Below are 23,823 nucleotides of genomic sequence, written 5' to 3'. Positions count from 1 at the left end.
CTCTGTATGGTATAGCCAATGGTAAGGGCAGGGGCAAGGATGAACACTTTCCTTCAACGACAACTGAGGAGAAAACAATCAGCACCAAGTGAAGGGAATTATTACTTTTTATTACTCTAAAGAGAGGTGTTGATTCTCAGAAGCCCAAAAGACAATGCGGGTAGTTGACACTAACAGGCAGGCAGGTGAACCAACCTCAGTGTAGAGGATGGGGTACCTCCTGCTACTCCTTCTGTGCAAGAACAAGGGCTGCCCTACCTGAGGAACATCACCACTGCCCTAATTCTGTGCTCTTACCTGTGCTCAGCTTTCAAACATGTGAACAATCCCACTGTTCCAAAGATAAGACAGAAGGAGAAAGGGAACACATATTTCATATGGACTTCATGGATTGTATTCATTTCCAGACTGAGTCTATTTAGCCAGGAAAGGGAAGGGAAAACTACACAGGCAGTGACAAAAAAAAATTACAACGAAAATATGCTTGCTCCCTTAAGCAATGGCCACCTGGGTCAGCCACACTACACAGACACTCCAAGCCAGAGTAGCGGGGGAGAAACACCCTAAAATACAGATTGGCCACACAGCGCCTTCAAGAAATGGACTTGAATCAATGGGGAGCAGACCCTGCCCCTCTGAGCCAGCAGCAGCTGGCAGGGGGCATGTCAAGCACACCCCTGGTTGGAGAAGCAGCAGCAGCACAGCTGTCCTCCTGCACAGTCTAACAAAATAAAATGGACAGCAAGGGTTGATCCTGATGAGAGCGCTTCCAAGCTCTGTGTTCATCTTGGCACACCCTTGCCAATGCTACAGAAATGGAGAGAGACTCTTCAGTTCATGCTGAGCTCAGAGCATAAGCATCAGCCCCACAGATCAGAGAGTCACTTCACGAGGAATAGAACAATATTAAAAAAAAAAAAAAATCAGCAGGATTTGCCCAAGTTTATGAAAGCAGAAGGAAGGACAGACCTCCAACAGGGGCAAAAGAAAAAAAAAAAAGACAGCATGTCTGCGTGGGCCCCGGGATCTGCTTTCGTTGTGCAGCTCTGAGTTCTCTGCTGAGGACAGTCCTACGGGGAGGGAAGGGCACATCTCTGCCTCTCACAGCTGGTGGAGAGTTTGTAAAAGCATGTGGCGGGCAAAGGAACAGGAGTCAAGAGCACGGTTTGGTCTGTAGAAAGAAGATAATTATTTACAATAGTAAAGCTTCAAAATTGCACTGTAATAAACTCTAAGTGCCCAAATAAACACTACCTCAAATACACAGGGCTTGCATGTCCAGCAGCCTATCTTTTCCCATCAGTTCTCTCCCTGTTCTCTGCTTCCCATTCAGAGCATGCTGTAAAAATTCTCTCTCCTATTGCAGAGTTTGAGACAGGGAGGGAGCTGCCAAGAAAATTTATATCCAGAGGTACAAAAATGGGCAGCAGACTGCTTCTCCCTGCAGCCCTGTGCCTCATTTTTGGCAGCAGGAAGTAGGTGGGAAGAGAATTCCCCTTCCCTCCCTGCAATGGAATTTTCCATACAGATTGCGTTTAGGGCACCTGAAATGCATAAGACAAACCTGCTTATGTTCACATCTTTTCTCACCAAGCCAACACCAACTTCAGCCTCCAGGATTTTTATGTTTTCAAAAAGAGGCAGCGTAACCCTGGAGCCTAAGAGCACCTGTTGGCTTCAGAAATGGTCAACAGAACCTGTTGTTGGCCTGAAGTACCTGAGACCATATTCTGGAGAAGAGTTAACTGCTTTTATCCCCACAAAAGCCATTTAACATCCCACACATTCAGGAACATAGCAGGACACAACTATGATTTGCAGCTTATCTTCAGTCTCAGTGAGGGATTCACTGAATCACAGAATGGTTGGGTTGGAAGGGACCTCAAAGCCCACCCAATCCCACCCCATGCCATGGGCAGGGGTGCCATCCACCAGCTCAGGCTGCCCAGGGCCCCATCCAACCTAGCCTTGAACCTCCAGAACACCCAACCCTGCTGCATGGCACAGGTTGATTGCATCTAGGCAGTGTCCCATTTCTGGGAGCAGAGACACTAAAAAGCTGGTGCTGATCACAGCCAAGCTTGCTCATCTTCCACCCCTAACACCAAACCTCCTCTAACACTACTACGGAGTTTCCTCCTTGCTGTGGAATTCAATTGCCTGTTGCTCTGCGGTGGGCAGTTTAAAAAAGACCAGCAATGTGATCCCATCCAACAACATAGAGCTGCATAAATAAAATTAAAGAACTCTCCCTAAAAACCACCACAGGTTCTGGAGGGCAACAAGAGGACAGGCAGATATCCACGTACATTGTTTCCTCCTAAAGGATCATGCAGAAGCACAGGTGGGTTCACAGCACCCTCTTGTGTCCAGAAAAGAAAATAAGGACAGAGAGCAGCAGAATAAGATGGATGCTGCTCACAGTCACACACACCCCAGTTTCATTATTTTTTTGAACAGAGAGCACTATCCACAGAATCACTGCTACAGAACAAAGGAGGAGAATGACTAATCCAGAAGTAACATAGTTACACTCTTTCACTTTCTAGAACTGCTGTCAGTATGGCTGGTTGCTGGACACACTACTACTATGCATCAGCTTTCACACCTTCAGCCACACTACCTGCAAAAATCCTCATCTCATAACAGCCTGCTTCTAATCCTAGCAGAGCTAAGACAAGGCCAACTACCAGTATTTGACTGAATCCCTCTTACCCATGGTTTGTACCAGCCACAGCTACTTGAGGCCTTTGCCCTTTACCAGCACAAGATTTCAAGCATCTGCATATTCCTCACACTATGAAAATCAGGAAGGCTTAAGCCTTTTCCTGAAACCCACCTAGCTGTCCTGACCCTAGGTGGCACACAGTCTGTGATGAACCAGGCAGCCACCAAATGCCAAATGGATTTCAGGTGGTTTTCACTACTGACACACTGCTGGACTATTTCTCCCCTCTGCTCCAGTCAGTTAGCTTTCCTCTACTTCTTCCTGAAGTTTAAGATTTGCTAACCTAAACCTTGTGTACCGGAGTAAGAAAGATAGAGGGCCAAATTATTAATTCTTAATTTTAGAATAGATACTTAGTGGGTTTTAACAGAGCAGTTTACATGTGAGCTATTAACCTTCCATTACACCAACTCTCACGGAAAAAGAAGATGGCATGACGAGTACAATACTCACTTTGTGACAAAAGCAGAGAGAACTGGGGCCAGGGATTTAGGGAAATAATCCTGCTGGACCATATGGTTCAAAGTCATAAGAATACCATAGAGGCTCGGGACAGCTTTGATCTTCTCTTCGCTCTGAAAAAAGGACAAGAAGATGGAAATCAAGCATCAGGCAGTCGCTGATTTATCCGATTCACTAAGGCAATGAACTCCCTGTAGAATGAGGACTCTCATACACTATAGTAAATGCTGTTCACAAGGTTAAGCATGATATTCCTCAAAACCAAGGTGGCCAACTCTATAGCCTCTATAGCACCAACATCTGAAATGTGACCACATAGAGGGTATTCTAGTACATATCAATTAAATATTAGTCGTTGATTGCATCAGTAGTGGGGAAAAGGAAGTAATGAACATGCAAGCAGAACAACCAAACCTTAGAGGCTCTGTGTCAAATTGCTCTCCTGTGGAATTTTACTTGATTTTATCAAGAACTGAGTTGCCTTAATTACACAACTTTCTCTTGCATTATTCTGTAGTTCATTTTTATACTGCCTCCAGCTCTTTGTCAGGATGCCTCCAGAACCTGATGCACCATTCCCAGCACTGCTCTCACATTCATGAATAAGGTAAAGTTATTACCATTCCTCTTCTTGCTTACACGATGCAGAAATTCTTGTTGCTTCTAACACAACACTGACTTACATGCCCCAACTTTCATATTGTTTTCATTTATTTTTCCACTGCCATCCTACTAATCTCTTCATTCTGCAGACAGGAGTAAGACTGGCATTTCTGGGTATGTGACCTTATATTTCATGATGCTAAGGATATTTGTTGCTCATGTGCTTCCACCAAGGTGAGACAGAAAATTATGAAGCTCCTCCCTCTCACACATGCCTAATTTATCAGCAGTCTCCCACAGGTGACAACAACTGGTTGGCTGATCCTTGAGGCCATTATTACCCATGTTACTTCCTGCCATAACTTTTCCAGAGCACGAATCTGTGCTTTGTGCTTCACACATCTGTTATTTTCTGTATGGGATAAGAGGTAGGTGGCAGTGTCCAAAACAAGCATTCTGCAGAGCAGAAAGCCATCCTGGGTTCTGTAGACCTGTGAAGAGGGATGCTCAGTTTGGTCCCATTTGAATCTACACAGGGACAGGCTAAATGGATTTTTAAGGACATTCAGATGTGACCCGCATGTTAACAGCCTTCTTTCTGTTCCCTGAGCTGGATATTAGCAGGAGATTCATAAACTTAATTAAGAGGAGGCTGCTAGAATACAGACATTCTGCAGCTTAGAATCATTTTGGTCCAAGCTTCCATTTTCAATTTCTAGATCTTGAGAAAAAATGATCCTTGCAGCCCTAGTAGGCAAAAACATTTAAGTCTGCAGACAGAACCTCTCCCCAAGGTATCTCACTGAAGATAATGCTACAGGTATTCTGATGCAGTTTGCGGGCTTCCATCATCTCTTGGGAGAAAGTTTATTCCGTATAAAGACGTATTTAACACTAGAGTGATTCAAAGAGAAGTTAAATGCTACTGACCAAACATGAGAAGTTGGATATTTGTTTGAGACATGCTACTAGAAGATGCCCTAAAGGACCATGGTTAATAATGATATTACACACATCAGACACCTGGACATCAGGTTTGTTTGTTTGTTTTTAGCTAGACATCTGTAAGAATCTATAGTCCAACAGCACGGCGCTCCCTACCTTTAGGGGATGTCTGAGAATGCAGAGCACATTAAACAGAAGAGGTACAAATTGCTGACACCACCTTCATCCTCACGCAATCTTGCAATTTTTGCCAGTCCTGCAGACTTCTATTGTCCCCGGGCATTAGGCATGCACAGGCACCCAGCTGTTTCCATGGTAACATAATTACCCCAAGCCCAACCAGACTGGTTTTCAACAGCCTAAGCAGACCATAACTTAACTCTTTCCTGCTTCCTCACCTTAAGTAGCCCCATGTGGATCAAGAGTCTTGTGATGAAAGCATCTGAATTAAATGTGGCGGAAGAGAAAGCTTTTTTCATCAAGGCATCTAAAAAAGAAATGCATCACATGAAACAATACAGAAAGGGACCCTGTAAAAAATTTTAAGATCACAACTGATCATATCCATCATTTGTTGAAGGAATTTTGAGAGGCGATGTGCCTGTCTGTTTCCCCAGGATTAGGTAGAATCTCTAAAAGCAAGACAGAGAAGATCCAGTCCTTAAGTATAAGGCCTGATAGCAGGGTTTAAGCGAAAAAAATACACAAAATCTCATAGCCAAGTTTCAAATGCAGCTTGATCTCTATCCTACGCACCACAAGATCACTCTAAATGGCCTTAAAACCAACGGATCCATTTCTTTTGCACAATACTGATAGGTAACTCACGTATGGGGAAACTGTATTGCTGCATCATTTGGAAAAAAAATGGAAGCAAGTGGTCAAAGTACATAGCTGCTTTTTGGAATTTCTGTTTCTCAATGAGAAAATGAAGAGATACTGTTATTACACTCATAAATCAAACCTACCCATTCTGTGCTGTACAGTGAGAAACAGTCCCTTGTTTCACAGTACCTGCTGTGCTGTAAGTTACTGCTGTAACTTAATAATTGTAATTAATAAAGAGGTACACTAAATAAGAGATCTCTCTTTACATTCTCTTAAAATGAAATTGGAAGGCTACTTCCTGTACTTTTTAAATGAGCAGCCTTGAAAAAAAAAAAAAAAAAGACACCTGATCTTGAGACACAGAACTATTGGCTACTGATAGCACAGCATCAAGATTCAGGTAAGGGCAACACATGATCACAAAGACAGCAACAACAAGAGACACTCCTCATCAAACTTTGGAAGCATAAGACTTCCTTCATTTAGAACAAGCCTTTACTTCCACTCCACACAACAGCATGTCACAGCATGGTACTTTGTAATCTGGGGTTTCCTGCTACCAGAGTCAAGCAATTGAATACCCAGCCCACAAGGGCCTTCCTTTGCTTTGCATTGCATTGCATCCGTAAGTGAAGAAAGATCCTGTCACCTGTTGTTTCATGCACTGCTGTTTTTACTGGGGCTTCATCTTTGAAGACTGAAGATATCCTTAAGAGAGCTGTAACTACTTTCTCTACATCAGATGTATCTGTCTGAAAGCCAAGGAAAAAAAAGAAGTTAAGTGGTAGCCAAATAGAGAAGCTGGATCTCTGCCAACAGCGGTGACAAGAAATACAGCCTCCAGCTGACTGACATCAGTTTTGTCTTGGCCACACTATAAGACATAAGCAACACTATGAAACAAAGTTACTCTGTGTAAAACACCTAGGGTGCCAATATAAGTATTAAATGCACCTCTACTTCCATGAAGTTCCTCAGGATCACCAGGGAAAAGTAGCAAGTCTAGGACTGAGAGAAAGTTACCACTCCTGGGGATTAATGATCCTGAGAAAGAGTCAAGTGCAGCAAACCACTGGCTCACCTACCTGCTGAGCTATCAGCGTAGAACACTTTGGCCCTAGCCGCAGCAGCTTCTCTGGTGATGGGAAAGCAAGGAACGTGGCAACATCCACAGGAGGAGATGGCACTGGAGTTGAATCCTGAAACAGGCAGAATCCATCTCGAGTTTACTCTTAAAAGCAAATAAATTGGTACAGCGAAGGCACAGAGCTCTGACTTGCAAAGGCACATCAGGTCAGAATTTGTTTTACTTTAAAACTATTTAAGGCTAGGATGAGGCTAGACTTAAAACAGACACAATATTCTAGCATGACTGCATGGCAATGTGCATGCAAGGTTCTTACCACACTCTGAAGATGGGGAGTCTTTTTCCACCCATGTCTGTCACAATGGCTGTTCAGCTTTTACCACTACACGTGTGCACACGCACCCTTTAACAAAACAGCTTGCCAAGTCACCCATTTTCTTTATCTTCTGCATGTTATCTCCCTGCCTGTTACCACAGAGCCAATCCACACAGGAATGTGAATTCCTGCCAGCACTGCAAATTCTCTCTAAATCTTGTTTCCTCCTTAGCTCTTCTCCAGAAAGTAAACAAATGTATCCTGAAGTAAACTTACCTGTGAACCAATTATCTTCTTAGGAGTCATTGAGTCCTGTTCTCCCTGTCCTCTTTCCTTCAACTGTTGCTGTTCCTCCTCCTCTTCTTCTTCCTCTTCCTCTTCTTCCTCCTCCTCCTCCTCTTCCTCTTCTTCATCCTCCTCTTCCCCTTCATCATCACTAAAGTTAGAGAGTTCACATATTCCATTAATTACATACTTGCAATATCTATATGCTGGTATTCAATTTTTCTTTTCCAAGAAAAAAAAGCAGCGTCTCCTCAAGACTCAGTGCAAGAAGCACATCTTCACTACAACACATTATGAGGCTATCTGAGACTTCAGTCATCCAGTTGACAGTGGTAAGCAAAGAGCCTGGAACGTAGTCAGTAACTGACACCAAGTTAATTCTATCAATGAAAATGGGGTACAAGGCTTATCCTGCTTATGGAATCCCTTCACAGCACTCCACACTGCGCTCAGACCAACATCCAACAAAGTAAGTGTTGATAAAAATTGGTAGAAAACTTCTCATATAAATTCTGTGCCCTGCCTACCTCAACGATCCCAGCACAGTTGCCATATTGAAGCCTTCAAGGATCTCCTGCAGTTGCTCACATCCCTCTTCTCCCAGGCAGTTACCTGCATTCAGGGAAAAAGGGAGTACATTCAAAAGATGCACACAAGCTTGTTCTTGGGAACATCGTTAGAGATTCTTATCTATATCTGTTTAAGTTAAAAAATAATATCAGTAATTTCTACATCAAGCCTTGGAGGCAGCAATGCAGACTTCAGTTATCGGAATCAAACAGCTGTTTAACAGATTTCAGAAGCCATTACACAACATTTGGAGACAGACAAAAGCCTCTGCTATTCAGAATGTCTTAGAGAAACTTCCTGTTAGTTCTGTAAACAGCTGTTAATCCCAGCAGTTCTGAAATGCAGAGACTTTAGGGTAGGCAAAAGCCTACACTGGTCAAAGTCTCCAACTCTCCTGTAGATATCTGCACAGAAGTTTTTACTTACAATTTTGAAATATCTAAGATCACCTTGAACAGTTTTTAAAAGTTTTGTTGAGAACAGCTACAGGTATCACTCCCATCTTTCTACTTTATGGGATGTACTGAAACTACTGAACTCTAACAACTGGCTGAGTTCACAGCTTAAGACTGCTTTCAGAATCTAACCGCTTCCTGTCCCAGCATCACCCAACTTCAGCTACTCCCACATAACCATTTTTTAAATGCTAGATATTGTAATACTGGTACAGGTGATCCTGTAACCATTCTTTCCAGTGGTTTCTAGTTGGGATCAGACTACATGTGCTTTTACCTAGCAAGCTTACTTACCATTGAGATCCAGCTTCTCCAACTCTGCCTTATCTTCAATAGCTTCAGCTACAGACAGAGCGGCGTCTCGTTTGATCTCACAGAAGGACAAATTCAGTTCCTAAGAAGCAAAAAACCATTTGTTTACATAATTCCCATAATATCTATCATCCCCATAAGCTTCACATGCTTTCTGGAAAGATTCTAATTTGAAAAGGCTCTTAGCAAAACCAGATTTTTAACTGGAAGTGACATTTCTCTACCTCATTTAAAAGAAATATTTTGCAACATACTAATACAACTGCTCCCCTAAAAAGTAGCATCTGTTTCAGCCCTTAGCAATCAGCTGGTTGAAGATCTTCACCTACTCAAGAAGCACTTCTTAGAGAACCAATGGGAGGAATTCTGGAACCACTTAAAGAAAGAAAGGTGCATTAGCTCCTTAATTTCCTCTCATCCTCTCACGCTGCCCTGGGATACAGCAGCATGTCCAATCTGCTCGGGTAGCACAGGCAGCCTGTCGTATTATCTTCTCCCAGAAATTGAAGATTTTAGTTTCTAAGTACATTCTACACCAGCAGAGCTCAGCTGTCTGTCACACAAATAGGTCAGAACTCACACTTCAAGTCTTACTGAGGAACGGTAGCTGCTATACTGAATGAAATTGCCTTTTAATGTTTCAAGTTAAAGCCTCCTAAAGACAAACTACACCATCCCCCACCATTTCATATAGTGTTCTGTCAATCTTTTCCTGAGATTTAATATTAACAACAGAAGGGAAGTTGTTCTTGAACACAATGAATCAGTTACTATTGCTTCATAATACCCTCCCTTAACCACTTCTGCTCTGGAAGAGCAGGGTTTAATTTTCAGCTGTTCACACAGATAGTCCCATTAGAATCCTTACTGAAGTTTACCTGGGAAACTCAGAAACAAATTCTGGTGGAACCAGCAGAAACTTGAGGAAGGGATCTCACAACACAAGGCACCTAATATTTACTGTACCAAGATTCATACACATAGATAAACATTAGCACTGCTGAATTTTTAGTTTTATCTGTAAGCTTCCAAAAATAGGAATTGTGCTCAGCATCTGTCCCAGTGCAGCTGTGACCCCAGACAGGTGTTTCGAGAGATTCTAGTTTACTTATATTACTGACTTGACAACATTTCAGACAGGCCTAAGTCCAGTGCCAGTGAAGTTTAAATACTGATACAGGAGGTGATGGTACTGCCAAGAAACAAAGAACTATTTGAACCTTTGATACATCCCCAAAACAAGAAAAGGCAACAACTGTATCAACACTGAAATGATGTAGAGATCACAAGATATTCAGGAAGAGAGATATCTCACTCTGCTCTCATGACTCTCAGGGGTTCTAAAAGCAGATACTTCCATTTTCAGACTTTCTGAAGAGCAATTGCTAAGCTGAACCAGCAACTTAAAAAACATAATGGAGCCTAATCAGATTACTGGTATACCTTTACACAGAATAGTCTCGCATGGATGTGGTGATGCCACTAATCTACAATTTATTGCTTTCAGTTACGGGCACAGAGTTGCACTGAGGTGAAAGCCACCTTAAAGTAACGAGTAGCAGTAGGAGAATGGACATGAAGCCAGGTAACAGAAAATGAGTCATTTTCAAAAGAGACTCAAAGCTGAAGGCAGTACCTTTAATTTATGAAGTCCTTCTTTAAGAGCATCAGCAATAGCAAGAGCACCCTTGGAACGCACCAGGCAGTCTCCAAAGTTGATCACTTCAACCTGCCGAAGTGCTTTCAGAGTCTGCAAGATAACACAAAGTTGACAGTACAGACATACAAGTCAAATGTGATGTCGCTTCTGGAAGGTCATCCTTCCCACCTCATTGTGGTACGTGGCTGCACCAACCCACAGGCTGATGCTAACTAGCTACATTTGAAGAGACTGGGAGGTGGAAGACAAATCAACTGCCTGGATCAACTCACCTCTGCCATGGCCACAGCTCCTTTCTCTGTGAAGGTGTTGTCATTCAAATTTATAACCTTAAGCAGCGAATTGATGGCAAAGGCCTGGGCCAGTGCTGTGATGCCAGGATGGTTGATTCCATTCTGTGGCATATGGACCTCTTCTAGAGTCCCAATGATCTGTGAAAGGATGCAGATACAGAAAAGGCTGTTAGAAGACACATTTCAACTTAAGAATATAAAACTCCACTCTTTAGGATTTGCTCAAAAGCTACTTCTTGCAACTCAGAAATCCATTAGCTCTTCTACACAGCAGCAATTATATCACAAATCTAAATGAAATATATGGCTCGTGGCAAGCATCTAATTAAGTTATGGGTAGCTCCCTGCTATTCTAGATACCTCAAAACAAGAGTTCTCAGTTTGAGATTAAACAACCCTCAAAGAAAAAAAATCACTAGTTAGTTATTATATTTTATTAACGCACGGGTTGAGGTAAAAGCTATTTACTATGTCAGAAGAGAAGAAAAATGTGTTAGTTGCAATGCTACCTACTCACCAACACCCAGCTAATACCACAACTGCCCTCCGAGAGACAGCCCACTAACAATGCAAGGTAATTAATTAATCCAATTTTTATAGAGTCGTTCAGTATCAGTTCCTCTTGAATAACTTTGTTATATGCCTCTCAAGTACCTAAGTCTTATTTTTGCCATGATTACCAGTTAGTCAATCCAGAAAGACTTCTACAAAAAACAGCAACCTATAAACTGCAAAATCATTGTTAAGACACTTTACAACACGCGTTATCACTCAGAAGACATTTTTAGCAGCAATGGAGGAAAGCAAAGAGATGTAGGTGGCACCAAACACAGAGACCTCTCTTCCTCCAATGAAAGTGGAAGCTGATCAGAGACAGCTAAAGAAAGTTGAGATCTCACAGGCTGATGCCAGCAAAAATAGCAGGTTGCTCCTGCCAATTGACTAAACAACTAAGCAAGGAAATAACTAGTACCTAATCACTTGCTCTACCTATCCCCGTACCAGACAACATCCATTAGTACAAAGGAAGGAGAAGGAATAGGACTAAGAGTTTACTTAGGAGATACTTATTTCTCCTACTTGACCCAGCAACTAGTTATGTCCTTGAAAACTTAGTCACAGAAACATTCAGTCATCCATTCTAATCACACCTGTTGAAGATTCCAGTCTCAGCAGCAAAGAGCATTGTTACTTCAAGTGACTTGAAAGCCAGCCATTGTTTCCAAACTGTGGCAAGCCCTGCGTGTGCTACCTCTAACATCAACACTTAAGTATACCTTGCTCTCACTTGCTGACAAGATCTGGTTTGATACTTACTCCAAAGGCTTCAGCCAGCGCAGTGGCACCATCATTCTCTAGACGATTTCTGCCAGCCACAAATATCTTCAAAGCAAGAGGCTTGCCCTGGGCACTTGACTTCCTGTGACATTCTTTCAGGGCAGCAGCCAATATCTAAAGGAAGCAGAAGCAGTTTATACTACCTCACCATTTCACTGTGAAGGGGCCCAAATGTTTTGTGTATCCAACTCTCAAGCAATAATAATTCAGACAATGCCAAAATACATTTGCTTCTACAATACGTTATACAAGAAAACTGCTACTGCAACACTTGCACATAAAGTCCCTAGGACAGAAATGACGATTTTGCAGTAGAACACACAGATCCCAGTAACATTTGGTTAGTAAATATGTAAATGAACGGGTCTTAGTAATAATGACAGCCAGTCCTGCTTTCCTGCCTCATCGAATAGGCATCCTTCAGTGCCAGGCTTGGTTTTCTCACATCTCCAAGGATATTAGTTCTCTTGACATGGAATTTAAAGTCTAAGACAGACCTGTTTTCCTACCATGGAAATCATTATATTTCAGGAATTTGTCAGTATAAACACAGAGGGAAGGGATCGTGACAGACTGGAGAAGTGGGACAGGAAGATTCTCATGAAGATCAAAGGACAACACCAATTCTTGCTCCTAGGGAGAAACAGCCCTGTGTAGAAGTATAAACTGGTTGCCAAATAGCAAAACAGCTTAGTAGGGAAAAAAAAAACACAAAAAAACAACTGGGGATCCTGATGACTGAGAAGTGGACCATGAATTAGCAACTTACACTTGCAGCCAAGAAAGCCTACTGGGTTGCCGTGGGAGAAAGTGGTGTAAAGAAGGCAGTGTCAGACAAATGTGTAGACTGATGCAGAGAAAATTTCATTTAAAAACACAGATACAAAAAAAAAAAAAAAAAGAACACTTTTTACTGTGAAGGTTGTCAAACACTGGGGTAGATTATCCAGAAAGCCTGTGAAGTATTCATCTTTTGAGATAACCTGACTTGATATAGCCCTGAGCAACCTGGTCTGGTTGTTTTGAGCAAGAGAGCTGGGCTAGACGATCACCAAAGATCCCTTCCAAACCCAATCATTGTGTGATTCTGTGTAGGGAAGTCTGAAACCAAGTACTGCTCTGACCTCATTCCCAATAAAGACACCACTTTTACCTTGCCACCACCAATGCCCATGCCACAGTTATTGAGCTTGAGCTCCTGCAGGGTGTAACAGGCAGGGCTCTTCAGCAATGCCTCAAAGCCACGCACACCGTCTGGCCCAAAGGCATTGTCACTCAGGTCCAGCTCCACCAGCTGGGCTCCAGCAGTGATGAGTGCATCCCCCAAAGAGATCTGCAGGGAAACAGGTGACAGGGGTGAGAGGAAGGAGTGGACTGACTGCTACTGACAGCAGTAGTGCAGTGGTGAGGTGAGACAACGATGCTGCAAAAAAATTCTGTTTTGAAGATGTTCTGCAAAGTTGCATGGAGAAATATAACTTCACAGCTAAAGCCAGAGTAGGAGTCAAGCAAATCAAGCTAAAGAAAACTGCAAGGAAGTTACCAAGAACTATCCCAACTCTTTAGGTCAAATACACATTTTTTCCCAAATTGTTTTTCCCTGTCTACGCTGTTCAAAGAAATATTTTGTTAATTCCTTCAAATTTAACACATTCTTGCTCAACAGAGCTTAAGGCTGGCAGGGGAAGCACTGTAGTGTCATTGGAAGAAAAAGCCACATGCTTTTGTTTGGAAAGTTTAGTTCCCATACTACCTTTTGGATCATGGAGATGTCTTCCCAAAGGACAAGCTTCTTCACTAATACAGAACTGCATTTGGCCTTTCATCAACACTTCTCCAGCTCATACAGAAGGAGCTAAAAACACGTTACTTATTCTGAGACACTTAGTGTTAACAGTATAGAGAAAAACTCACTAACGAAGTCTCAGAAATACACTCCCACAAAAAGCATGGCAGGTGAGAAAATAAGTTATATTAGGCGAAAGTCTCAGATCTAGTTTTCACTTACCAAAGCAGGAGGGATCTCAGATCTTAGCCTCCCAGTAAACATGTCACTCCAATGACACCTCTAAAATAAGAAACATGCAGATAGGAGCCATGAAAAAAAAATAGTTAGGATACAGTTGTACAGAAATTTACACATACAAGATGCATTACATTAGTATGGACAGCTTAATGTTGTCTGCCGTGGCCTTGCCATTTCATTGTGCTAAGGAACAGTGACAACTAGTACTACAAACTGCTTTCTTGGAAGGACATTAAGCCACTGAAATGCATACTGTAAATAACAGTAATAGTTGCTTGCATTTGAGCTGGGCTTCTTTTCTGCTGAGAAAATTACCAATGGAAAAAAACAGTAGGAAACTGAAAGACAGAAACATATATATTTTTTACTAAGGTATGGAGCTCAACAATCTGGATTGACATGAAAAGCCACAAGTGGGTGAATCAATGTTTCATACTCCTCTCTTGCAAAGAGCAGTGCCCCTGGCAGCACAGCATCCTTTTAACATTAGTCTAAAAGAATAGCTTGGACAGAAAAACCTTCCGGCGTGTATCCTCCATCAATTCCTTCATTATTCAGGTATTGTATGAAACATCATTCAAAGAAGATCTGACCATTCTTCAGCTTTGCCATTAGAATTTGCTTTGTGGCCACAGATCTTTGTCTACAGACGTTGCCTCCACAGAGAGACTCTTTCTTGCACAGCTTCCCAGCTTTAAGACTGGAAGCTTTTTGAATAGGAACAGTTAGGAATGCAGGAAGTGCTCCTCCCACTACCCCATAGTATCCAAGTTCTGCTATGTTTTCGTACAGTTATTCTTAACACTGGAAGAACAAAGTAAGCTTTGGGGCTAACTCAAGGCAGGCTCCAGAAAGAAGAGCGCAGATAAGCCTTCAGTGTTGCTACAAAACCTTTCCTGCCCCACCATCCACTTGAAGGCCTCACCTTGAGCTCTGACTTCTTTTCCAAGGCTTTGGCAATAACCTTCGCTGCCTCCACGCCCACTGTGTTGCCTTCCAGACGCAATGCTTCCAGGCCATCAAATTCCTCAATTTGTTTGATCACTTCTTCAGCTGGAAAAGATATACAGTCTTGTTGGCCTTGTAACTACCATCTTAATAACAGTAACAACTGTTAATAACTACCATCACAATAACAGTAACACACTGAGGCAAAAGTATTTGCTAAATGCTACACTTAGTAAGAACATCTGAGTAACACTATGTGAAACAATCCTGAAACAGCAATGGAGAACATAGCTACAACCTCAGATCACTAGAGAATGCTCTCCATTCTCCACTCTCTCTCCCTTTTCGTGATTTATTTCTATTATTACTTTATCAAATGTGAGGATGGCTGCATAAGTTTGATCTGCCATTCAGCACATCGTTTAGGAATCCAGGCATCAACAAAGACAAAAGGCCTAACATATGATGGCAATGGGTGCCACATCAACAGGAATAATTTCCCACTGACTGGCAGAAATAGGTGCCTGTTTAGTAAATGTGACAGAGTAGAACAATTGTACTCTGGAATACTCCTATTCAAGGCAAAGGTGCAGGCTGCAGTCTCTCTCCTGTCACTGACATACCCAAACTCTTTCTTCAGACTTCAGTGGCATTGCACTCTTAGTATGGCATATAAAAAGCACCGCCAGAGTCAGTAAAGAAGGTGGACAGAAAATCAAATTATATCTCTGAAGAACGTGCTGTTATTTCATGTAGCAGAAATGTTGATCTAAATGTATCTTTTCTCTTACCATCTTCAGCTGTGTTGAGTTTAAGGCTCTGGCCTTTGAAGCTCAGCTGTCCACCACCCACTTTGGTTTTGGCAAGAGACTCTGCAAGCTTAGCGATGTCTTCCGATGCCATTTTTCTGCTTTCCCAATGCTAAGTGCTGTCAATTAAAACAAATGGTCACCATCAAAAAGATAAAACTATAATACATAATCTGCATTAGTAATCATCTTTATAATCACTAACGTGCTGGTATTATTTCCTGAGATACCTAATTGAGTATTCAGTGTCACTACTGTTTTCCCCATAGCTCGCTTACAACCACCAAGCTAGATTAACATCTCAAAGCCAGCCAGACGGTGTTGATTCTTCCAGTACTGAAGTGACTTGGGTTTTGATGAAGTTGTTACACTTCCCAAATAACCAATAACTAAAGCCACTGGAAAAGACCACTTTAAGATGTTAGTCTTGGGCACAACACTTCTACAATTAAGATGCAACATTCCTCTCTCTCCCCCAGCCCCACCCCTTAGTAATCCACGCTGCACTGTTTTTTTTTTCCTGTTCTCCAAACTCAGCCAGAACAAACACAACTGTTTTTCCTTTTCAGCAATATCCCCAGTAGCATCTAAGTCAGCGGAGTTCCAGAATGACAGAGCTGCTGAAAAATCATGTGTGTTGTACATAGCTCATTCTGAAACTAAGGCCTCCTATTTATTTCCATGGAAACTACAACGGATACAAAGAACACAATAACTCCATTTGACAGAGGAAATTCTCAGCTACAAAACAGTTTTTCAACATAAGCACCATCATTAGCTATGCATTTTCACCAGTGATAAACTAGAGCCTACATGCCATGCTCATAAAAATCTGTACCAGTGGAGATGATCTACTGCTTCACAACTGCTATGACAGCATCGCTGCAATGAAAATGAAATGAAAAAGAAAATGTTGCCCCCAGAGTCCATCATTCATCAGCCCAAGCAGATGGAAGTCACAAGGTGCCAGAAGTGGACTATAGGGTGGATGTGGTAGCACAGTCCAGCCACAACTGGCAATGTGTTTTATGGCCTTCAAAGTGGTACAGGTCCTGATGTTTTGTACTGCAAGGGAAAGGTTGCCTTCTTCTCTGGCTCAACTCTGTTCAAGCCTGTAGCTTAGTCAGCATCACAACATAACAGTCAGAGTCGATGGTTTGTCTGGGTTCCAAGAAATCCAGAAGAATCACCCCCTTCCTATCCCACAAGACAGTGCACATTGCTTTACCCACTGAGGTCTGCATCCTGAGCTACTTCTTCCATGGCAAATTCACATGTTGCCATTCCAAGGATTGCTGTTTTGAAGCATTTGATTTCAGCTTCCCCAGGGCAGAGCTACAGTTTTCATTAACTTTAGTATTTGGGACACAGAAGATACAACATCTCCAAGGTTTATCAGCACCACCTTTTGAGGATGACTGTCCCCTCAGGTAGATGCTGACAATAAAAAGAGGCTCAAATAAGTCACTGCACTGATTCTAAGTCACAGACATAGTGCAACAGGCAATGGATGCTCCCAATCTCCGTCAATCCAATGAAAAGGGAGAAAGAGAAGATGCAAGGATGTCCTCCAGCCATGAAGGTTTTACCACAAGGAACAGAAGTTAGATAGGGTCCAGCAGTCAATCTGTCCACCAACTTTAATCTTCAGCTTTATAATACTTCATTACCAAACAGTTTAAATCATAGAATTGCTTTTGTTAGAAGGAACCCTTAAAAGTCATCTGGTCCAACCCCCCCGCAAAGAACTCACAGCTCAGAGTTCTCCAGCCTGACTCTGCATGTGTCCAGGGATGGGGCACCCACTGCCTCTCTGGGCAACCTGTGCCAATGCATCAAGTACCCTTATCAAAAACAGATTTATTCTTATATCTAGTCTAAACCTTTCCTCATTCAGTTTGAAACAATTTCCACTTACCCTTTCAGAACAGACCCTGCTAAAGAGTCTGTTCCCTTCTTTCTTATATCCCCCCTTTAGACACTGAAAGGCTGCTCTCAGGTCTCCCCAGAAACTTTTCTTCTCTAAGCTGAACAGCCCTGACTCTCTCAATCTTCTCTCTCACAAGAAGGTGTTCCATCTCTCGGATCATTTTTGTGGCCCTTTTCTGGACACACTCCAACAGGTCCATACCTGTCCTGTACTGAGGACTCCCCATCTGGCCGCAGCACTCTAGGTGAGGTCTCACAGCACAGAGCAGAGGTGCAGGATCACCTCCCTCGCCCTGCCAGCCAAGATCCTTCTGATGCAGCCCAAATACAGTTGGCAAAATGAAAGCAGGGTTCTGGATACCATGAAGTTCTCCTATACCTGACAGATCCACTCACACCTTTCCTTTTCCCTGAGATCTCCTTTTACTTTTTATTTCATAAGCAGTGACAGCTTCCCAATTCCAGCACACCAACTCCCCAGCACATCCTGCAGCGTGTTTTATCGCACACGTCGGCCGCACCCAACCACTTACCTACCCGAGGGCTCTTATGCCGCCAGATCTTCCACGAGAAAACCTTTGGACAAACATTGAAATTTCAGAGTTACTAAGCACCCTTAACAAAACAGGAGCTGGACACGCGCCTGCTGACAGCCCAAGGTTATCCTCCTCGCTCTCCCTCCCTTCGGAAGGTCCCTTCGCTGCCCTCCGCCCCTTGACGTCCCCACACGCCGCCGACCCGCGGAGGGCGGCTGTGGCTGGGGTTTCCCAAGGCTCACGGGCCACGCGCGGAGCCGTCCCCGCGCCTCACGAGGCCCCGCGTCGCGACGAGCGCCCTGAGGGGCGCCACTCCGTCACGGCCCTCTCCCAGCGGTCCCCGACGGCCGCCGCGCCTCCCGACCTCACCTCGGGGCCTCCGCCGGGTGCGGGTCGCTGAGGGGCCGAGGTGTCGCCGGCTCGGGGCCGCCTCACGCCGCCGTCGCTGTCGCCGGAGCGGGTGGGGGAGGGGCGGGCGGAGGCGGAGGATTTGAAAGCCGGCAGTTTTGCTCTCCCCGCTCCCATTGGCTGCAAGGCGCTGCGTCACAGAGGGCCGCCCCGCGCGTGACGCCACTCGCCGGAGTGACGCAAAGGCGCTCGTGGGCGGGGCCGCGGGGCACGCTGGGATATGTAGTCCTGCGGAGGGGGGCATTCCCGGCGTGCCCCGCGTGGGGGCGCCCTGCGGGGCCGTGGAGGAACTATTTGATATGGCAAATTCTCAGCGACAAAGCGCTGTGTTTCGATTTAGTCACCACCGTTAGCTGTCTGTTTTCACCAGCAAGGAACAAGAGCCTGCATGCCACGCTTGTAATAATCTGCACCCCATTTGACCATCGCTTGCTGCTGAAAGGCACCACCTACTGCCTCACTGTGCTCACGTCTGTTTGGTCTCCGTCAGCACCCAGCAAGCATCACTGAATGTTAACAGATGCCATTTTTTTGCATGGAGGAATTCAGTGACGCACCTTTGCTCCATACGCGCTCCCATGTCAGACGGCATTTTGTCAGACTGCCCCTCTGCTGCCATCTGTGGCACAGCTGCAAAGTGTAACAGGATATCGGTGGGAAGGTTCAACTTCTACTTGCCCTACCGCCATCGTGCAGCTTTCATGTCATTAGCAAACACTGTAACATAAAGCGGCATTGCTTTCACAACTGCCACTGTATGAGCAAGAAATGTGGCACTTGTCGTTAGTTCATCACAGCCTAAAGCAATAACCAGGATTGTATCAAATATACCCAATTCTTTCCTCTTTCTCCCAAATATTGGCTGAGCCAAAGGATCGGGGATAAAACCTTTTAATTGTGGCTGCAGGCGTAGTGCAGTGAATGTGTGCTGTGCCATTGCAGCATAGGTCGATAGAATAATTCTCCTTACAAGTATAACTTTACACGTCAAAGTCAGTTTTATGACACTGCCGTATTTTGCAGTAGAGATTTGCAGCATTTTGACTCTACTGAATATAAGACCTGGGTAACCATGTTTCCAAATTATAAGAATTTTCATAGAATCACAGAGAATCATAGAATTGTTTGAGTTGGAAGGCCATGTAGTCCAACTCCCCCACAATGAACAGGGACACTTACAGCTAGAGCAGTGTGCTCAAAGCCCCTCCAGCCTCACCCTGAATGTCTCCAAGGATGGGAACCCACAACCTCTCCAGGCAACCTGTTCCAGTGTTCCAGTCTCTTATCATAAGCAGCCTTTTCCTCATTCCTAGTCTAAATCTCCCCTCTTTCTGTTTGAAACTATTTCCCCTTGTCCTACCACAACAGACCCTACTGAATAGTCTGTCCCCTCCTTCCTTATAGTCCTCCTTAAGATACTGAAAGGCCCCTAATCTTCAATTAACCCCTGAGGAAAGGCACCATTTCACGAGCAGGACAGCGTTTGCCTTATGTCCCTTATGGGGCAGCTCTTAGTATTACAGACAAAGGAAATAGGTGCTGTGTGAAGTGACATTCAATGCGGAAACTCAGTCTTGAAAAATAATGTTGTATAAACTGTCCTGTATAAAAATATAATGCTTTTTCCAGTATAACTCCTGATTGTGAATAGATCATGGTTTAGTGCCTCTTTCTCCTTGGCTTCTCCTAGGTGCTCTTGTTCCTCTCATCTAGCTGCAATTTTTATCTTGCCTTTCCGACAGTGAGCTTTGAGAGCATGGTTGGAGGCATCCTGGGCTCTGTGACTCGCTCAGCGCCCCCTCCCTGGAGGTGTTTAAGAGGTAATGAATCTGCTGAACAGGTAGCAAAAATAAACATTGTCCTATCCCTGAATCAGAGTAGTCTTTGGGTTGTATTGGACAACATAATGAATATCTAAAAAAAAAAAAAAAAAAAAAAAAGTAGATTGTTATTAAACATAGTGAAGAGAGTAGGACAATGTCCTCCAACATCATATGGTATATTATACAATCCACTATATTTTGTAAATTATCAGTTTATTGTGTTGACAGGATTACCGGCAGCCAATCCTACTGTCTATCAAGTATTTCCTTCTCTGGTTAAAATATTCTAAATACTAAGGAGTTTTAATACGTTTTGGATGATACTTTCTACCCACACCTGAATATTACCTGAGATGTTTTTCTGCAAATCACTGAGTGACACTGTTTTGGGTCATGGTAAATAGAGGAGTGAGGCACTGAGGAGTAAACACGTCCCTGATTACATGTGAAAAAGGGGGATAATTTAAACTGGTGTCAGTCTGGAAATTATGACCTGATGGGAGACAGAAGTCTTTGGGGAGTGGAGAACCCATCCTACCAGGGAGGCTAGGTTGGGAGCCAAGCATAATGCTCATTTCAGAGGGATATTTGAAGTTAATGGCATTGCAGATGGCGGGGAGGGATGAAACCTTTATCTGAGGTGATCTGTGTACCTCCATGTTAACATGTGGGGTTGTGGCTGTGTAGTTCATTTTCCAGAAACACTGAAGGTTTTGAGATGAGAACAAGCCAAGCATTTAATTCCAAAAAGATTTTATTTAATTCAAAAAAAATTTTATGTGCATGTAAGTTACACATATGTCTTTTGTATAATATGCAACAGTATATAGTGCAATAATATTAATATTTTATATATACACACAGTATTTTCATTTCCACAGGAAGGTTCATGTTTGTAGATCCTATTTTCAGGGAAGCTGTCAGCAGTGTGGGATGCAGTAAGTGCATTCCAGACTGAATAAATCATTAACAACGTTGTATTCAAATCAAGAACAGAGCTTCAAATATTTCAGTGCTTTATTATGATTATTTTAAGCCTAATTCGACTTAAAGAATCTCAACACCGTCCAAGAGGGAAAGCTGCACGCATGTAGGCTGTGGGAAGCGGTAGCCTCTAGGGCCCAGAGGATATGCGGGAGGCATTTTCTCTGCTGGTGCGGCTGCGAGCGAGCAGAGCGAGAGACCTGGAAATGAAAGTAAAGAGCTCAGGAGGCACATGGAGGGAGCTGCAGGGGCAGCCGATCCACAAGCAGAATGCTCCCTCCTATAATTAAATAACACTTACTGTTATTATTACTTATAGTAATAATACGTTAATAATACCTCTAGTAATATAATACCATTTATCGAGGAAAGTTATACGTAGCGTGGGGGGGAGAACCCGAGGAGAGGTGAGTCCTTTATGATTATTTTATTATTATTATTAAACCGAATGGCTATGCGTGTGTATGTGTGTGTGTAGAGAGGGGGTGGACTTGTGAAACGAGAAAATCTGGACATCGCTTCATTAAAAAGTAAAGGTTTCCAATGCTGACTGCATAGATGCAATGTTGTGTAATTGCAAAAAAAAAAAAAAAAAAAAAAAAGTGGGGGAAAATGATACTGGCGATATTCAGAAGCTAACCCCCCGCTTCTGCCAAAAAATGTGGGGCTTGCAAAAAAATAATTGTCAGAGATCCTAATCCCACCCCCCGGAAAAAATGTGATGGTAGTCTGAAAGTGAATAGCGAGGGGAAAAGCCCCTGGGTTTCTATTAAGAACTTGGGGCTCATTGTGCTCGTGGCTCGTAGCTTTCAGGACTGCTTTTGGGGCTGTATTTGCGTTGCAACTCTCCCTCCTGTTTGGTATAAGCCCCGCTGAGCAGCCGAGAAGCTCAGCTGGAACAGCTTCCCAAATGCACCTTCCTTAGGGCTTGTAAAGTTTATCAAATGAGAAGGTTCTGCTTTTGTATTTGTTTATTTTTTGTCTTTAATTCTTAATGTTTTAAGCAGCTTCCGGGTAGCACGAGAGGTTATTTTTAAATTTTATTTTATTTTATTTTATTTTCCCTTTTTCGTAGAGTCTCTCCCCCTCCCCCCAGACTCCTGGAGATGCGTGGTTTCTATTGAAGCGGAGCGGGGGGGGGGGGAAGGAGGAAGAGTATGTTTGGGCTTCTTTTCCGTTTTCCGGGAAACCTAGCTATTTCCCCCCGGCAGCACCGGGAGTGGGGTGATGCCCGGGTGCGGGCACTCGGTGGAGCCCCGGGGGCTCGGAAGGCACCACCGGCCCCACGCAGCCCCGGCCGGCGGAGGTGGCGCTTCCGCCCGCGGTGGCCGCTACGCGAGGCCGGGGATCGGCGGCCTAGTGCTGCGGGTGGGGGAGGAGAGCGGGAGCCGTGAAATCAGACCTGACGTTTACATTTTAAAATGAGGCAGGGGAGGACGAGCTGGGCGGGCAGGAGACCTTGAGTGAGTGGTCGAGGGGCTGGCAGTGTAATCCCACTGCCCAAGCTGTGCTGCTGGGGCAAGAGGAAGGTGGCCTGCAGTAAACAGTGGGTGGGAAGCCTGATGGAGCCAAAAAGGGGGTGATGAGGACCTGGGTGCTCTCTTGAGGCTTTGCCCTGGGGAAACATCTGATGGCTGCTTTTATTTTCAGCTGGGGCTAGTTTCACATTCACTGGAGACTGGACATGGTCATCATTTCTGGCTGGATGGGGGAAAGTTCTATGAGCAGTGGCTGAGGAACTGGTGTTGTTCATTCTGGAGAAGAGGAGGTTCAAAGGAGACTTTATTGCTGTCTAGAAAAACCTGAAAGTTTGTAGCGAGGTGAGGTCAGCCTCTTCTCCCAGGTAACAGCAATAGGATGAGAGTTAATGGCTTCAAGTTGTACTGGGGAGGTTCAAGTTGGACATTAGGAAGGATTTCTTTTCAGAATGAGTTATGCTGCCCTGGAACAGGTTGCCCAGGGAGGTGGTGGAGTCACTATCCTTGGAGGTGTTCAAGAAACATATGGTTGTGGTAATTAGGGATGCAGTTTAGTAGGTAATATTGAGGGCAGGTATATGGTTGGGCTGAATGATTTTAGAGGTCTATTCCAACTTCAGTGATTCTATTATTCTATCCTGAAAATTGTTGTTTGTGAGAAGTGTTCAGACTTAGGGAGCAGCCTCAAGAAACAAACTGGAGCCCTTATTTGTGGCAGGCTTGGCCTGTTTTGCTTCACCACCATGATGGCCAGATTATAGCCAAAGCCTTCATGCTTGCAGGCTAGCAAATCCTGCATGGAGGAGAGCACACAGCCAGTGGCTGAGCTCCTGTCTGAGCTCTACAACCTGCCACTTGCATTTCATTGTGCTCATTTCTGGCTGAAATGTTGCAGTCCAAGCCTAGAAGCCAGACAGATATAAACTCATTGCTATCGCAGAAATATACTGTGAAAAACTTTGTGCATATTCAGCTTTGTCAGGGCTCTTGATAAGGCAAA

General features: G+C 43.8%; 2 protein-coding genes across 14 annotated transcripts in view; one reads left to right on the top strand and one right to left on the bottom strand.

Moving 5' to 3' along the window:
• Positions 1–89: 89 nt before the first annotated feature.
• On the bottom strand, positions 90–18,657 carry RANGAP1 (Ran GTPase activating protein 1). 3 transcript variants are annotated; one of them, XM_031600243.2, is made up of 17 exons: positions 18,500–18,657; positions 18,132–18,170; positions 15,648–15,784; positions 14,834–14,961; positions 13,891–13,950; positions 13,036–13,215; positions 11,862–11,996; positions 10,524–10,682; positions 10,228–10,341; positions 8,574–8,673; positions 7,782–7,866; positions 7,246–7,405; positions 6,652–6,765; positions 6,216–6,318; positions 5,137–5,225; positions 3,182–3,303; positions 90–1,171 (listed from the first exon to the last, which is right to left on the bottom strand). In XM_031600243.2, the coding sequence occupies exons 3-17, from the start codon at positions 15,757–15,759 to the stop codon at positions 1,102–1,104; spliced, it is 1,731 nt and encodes a 576-aa protein (XP_031456103.1). In that variant the 5' UTR covers positions 15,760–15,784; positions 18,132–18,170; positions 18,500–18,657; the 3' UTR covers positions 90–1,101. The 3 variants fall into 3 exon arrangements, with proteins under 3 accessions (XP_031456103.1, XP_031456102.1, XP_031456104.1); XM_031600242.2 differs by having other exon boundaries at positions 18,128–18,170; positions 18,500–18,656; XM_031600244.2 differs by lacking the exon at positions 13,036–13,215 and having other exon boundaries at positions 18,128–18,170.
• Positions 18,658–21,344: 2,687 nt separating this feature from the next.
• The window catches only part of ZC3H7B (zinc finger CCCH-type containing 7B), a 47,010-nt gene continuing 44,531 nt past the window's right edge, over positions 21,345–23,823 (top strand). For 3 of the 11 annotated variants that reach the window (XM_090141794.1, XM_090141763.1, XM_090141788.1), the window contains exon 1: positions 22,518–22,808. In XM_090141794.1, the coding sequence (XP_089997920.1) occupies position 22,808 (1 nt within the window). In that variant the 5' untranslated portion in view covers positions 22,518–22,807. The other 8 variants (XM_090141758.1, XM_090141785.1, XM_090141745.1 and 5 more) reach the window with 6 other exon arrangements.

Source organism: Phasianus colchicus, chromosome 1, assembly GCF_987193195.1.
Source record: "Phasianus colchicus chromosome 1, bPhaCol1.hap1.1, whole genome shotgun sequence".
Classification (NCBI taxonomy): Eukaryota; Metazoa; Chordata; class Aves; order Galliformes; family Phasianidae; genus Phasianus; species Phasianus colchicus.
The sequence above is the reverse complement of the archived record's forward strand: the minus strand, read 5'-3'. Positions and strand labels throughout refer to the sequence as shown.

Bases quoted from the DNA above. Each gene is read 5' to 3' on its own strand.
- RANGAP1 (XM_031600243.2), bottom strand. From the start codon at position 15,759: ATGGCATCGGAAGACATCGCTAAGCTTGCAGAGTCTCTTGCCAAAACC. The intron at 14,962-15,647 runs GTAAGAGAAAAG...TATCTTTTCCAG, and splicing joins ACTCAACACAGCTGAAGATG to CTGAAGAAGTGATCAAACAA. The intron at 5,226-6,215 runs GTGACAGGATCT...TTTCTTTTTTAG, and splicing joins AGCAGTGCATGAAACAACAG to ATGCCTTGATGAAAAAAGCT.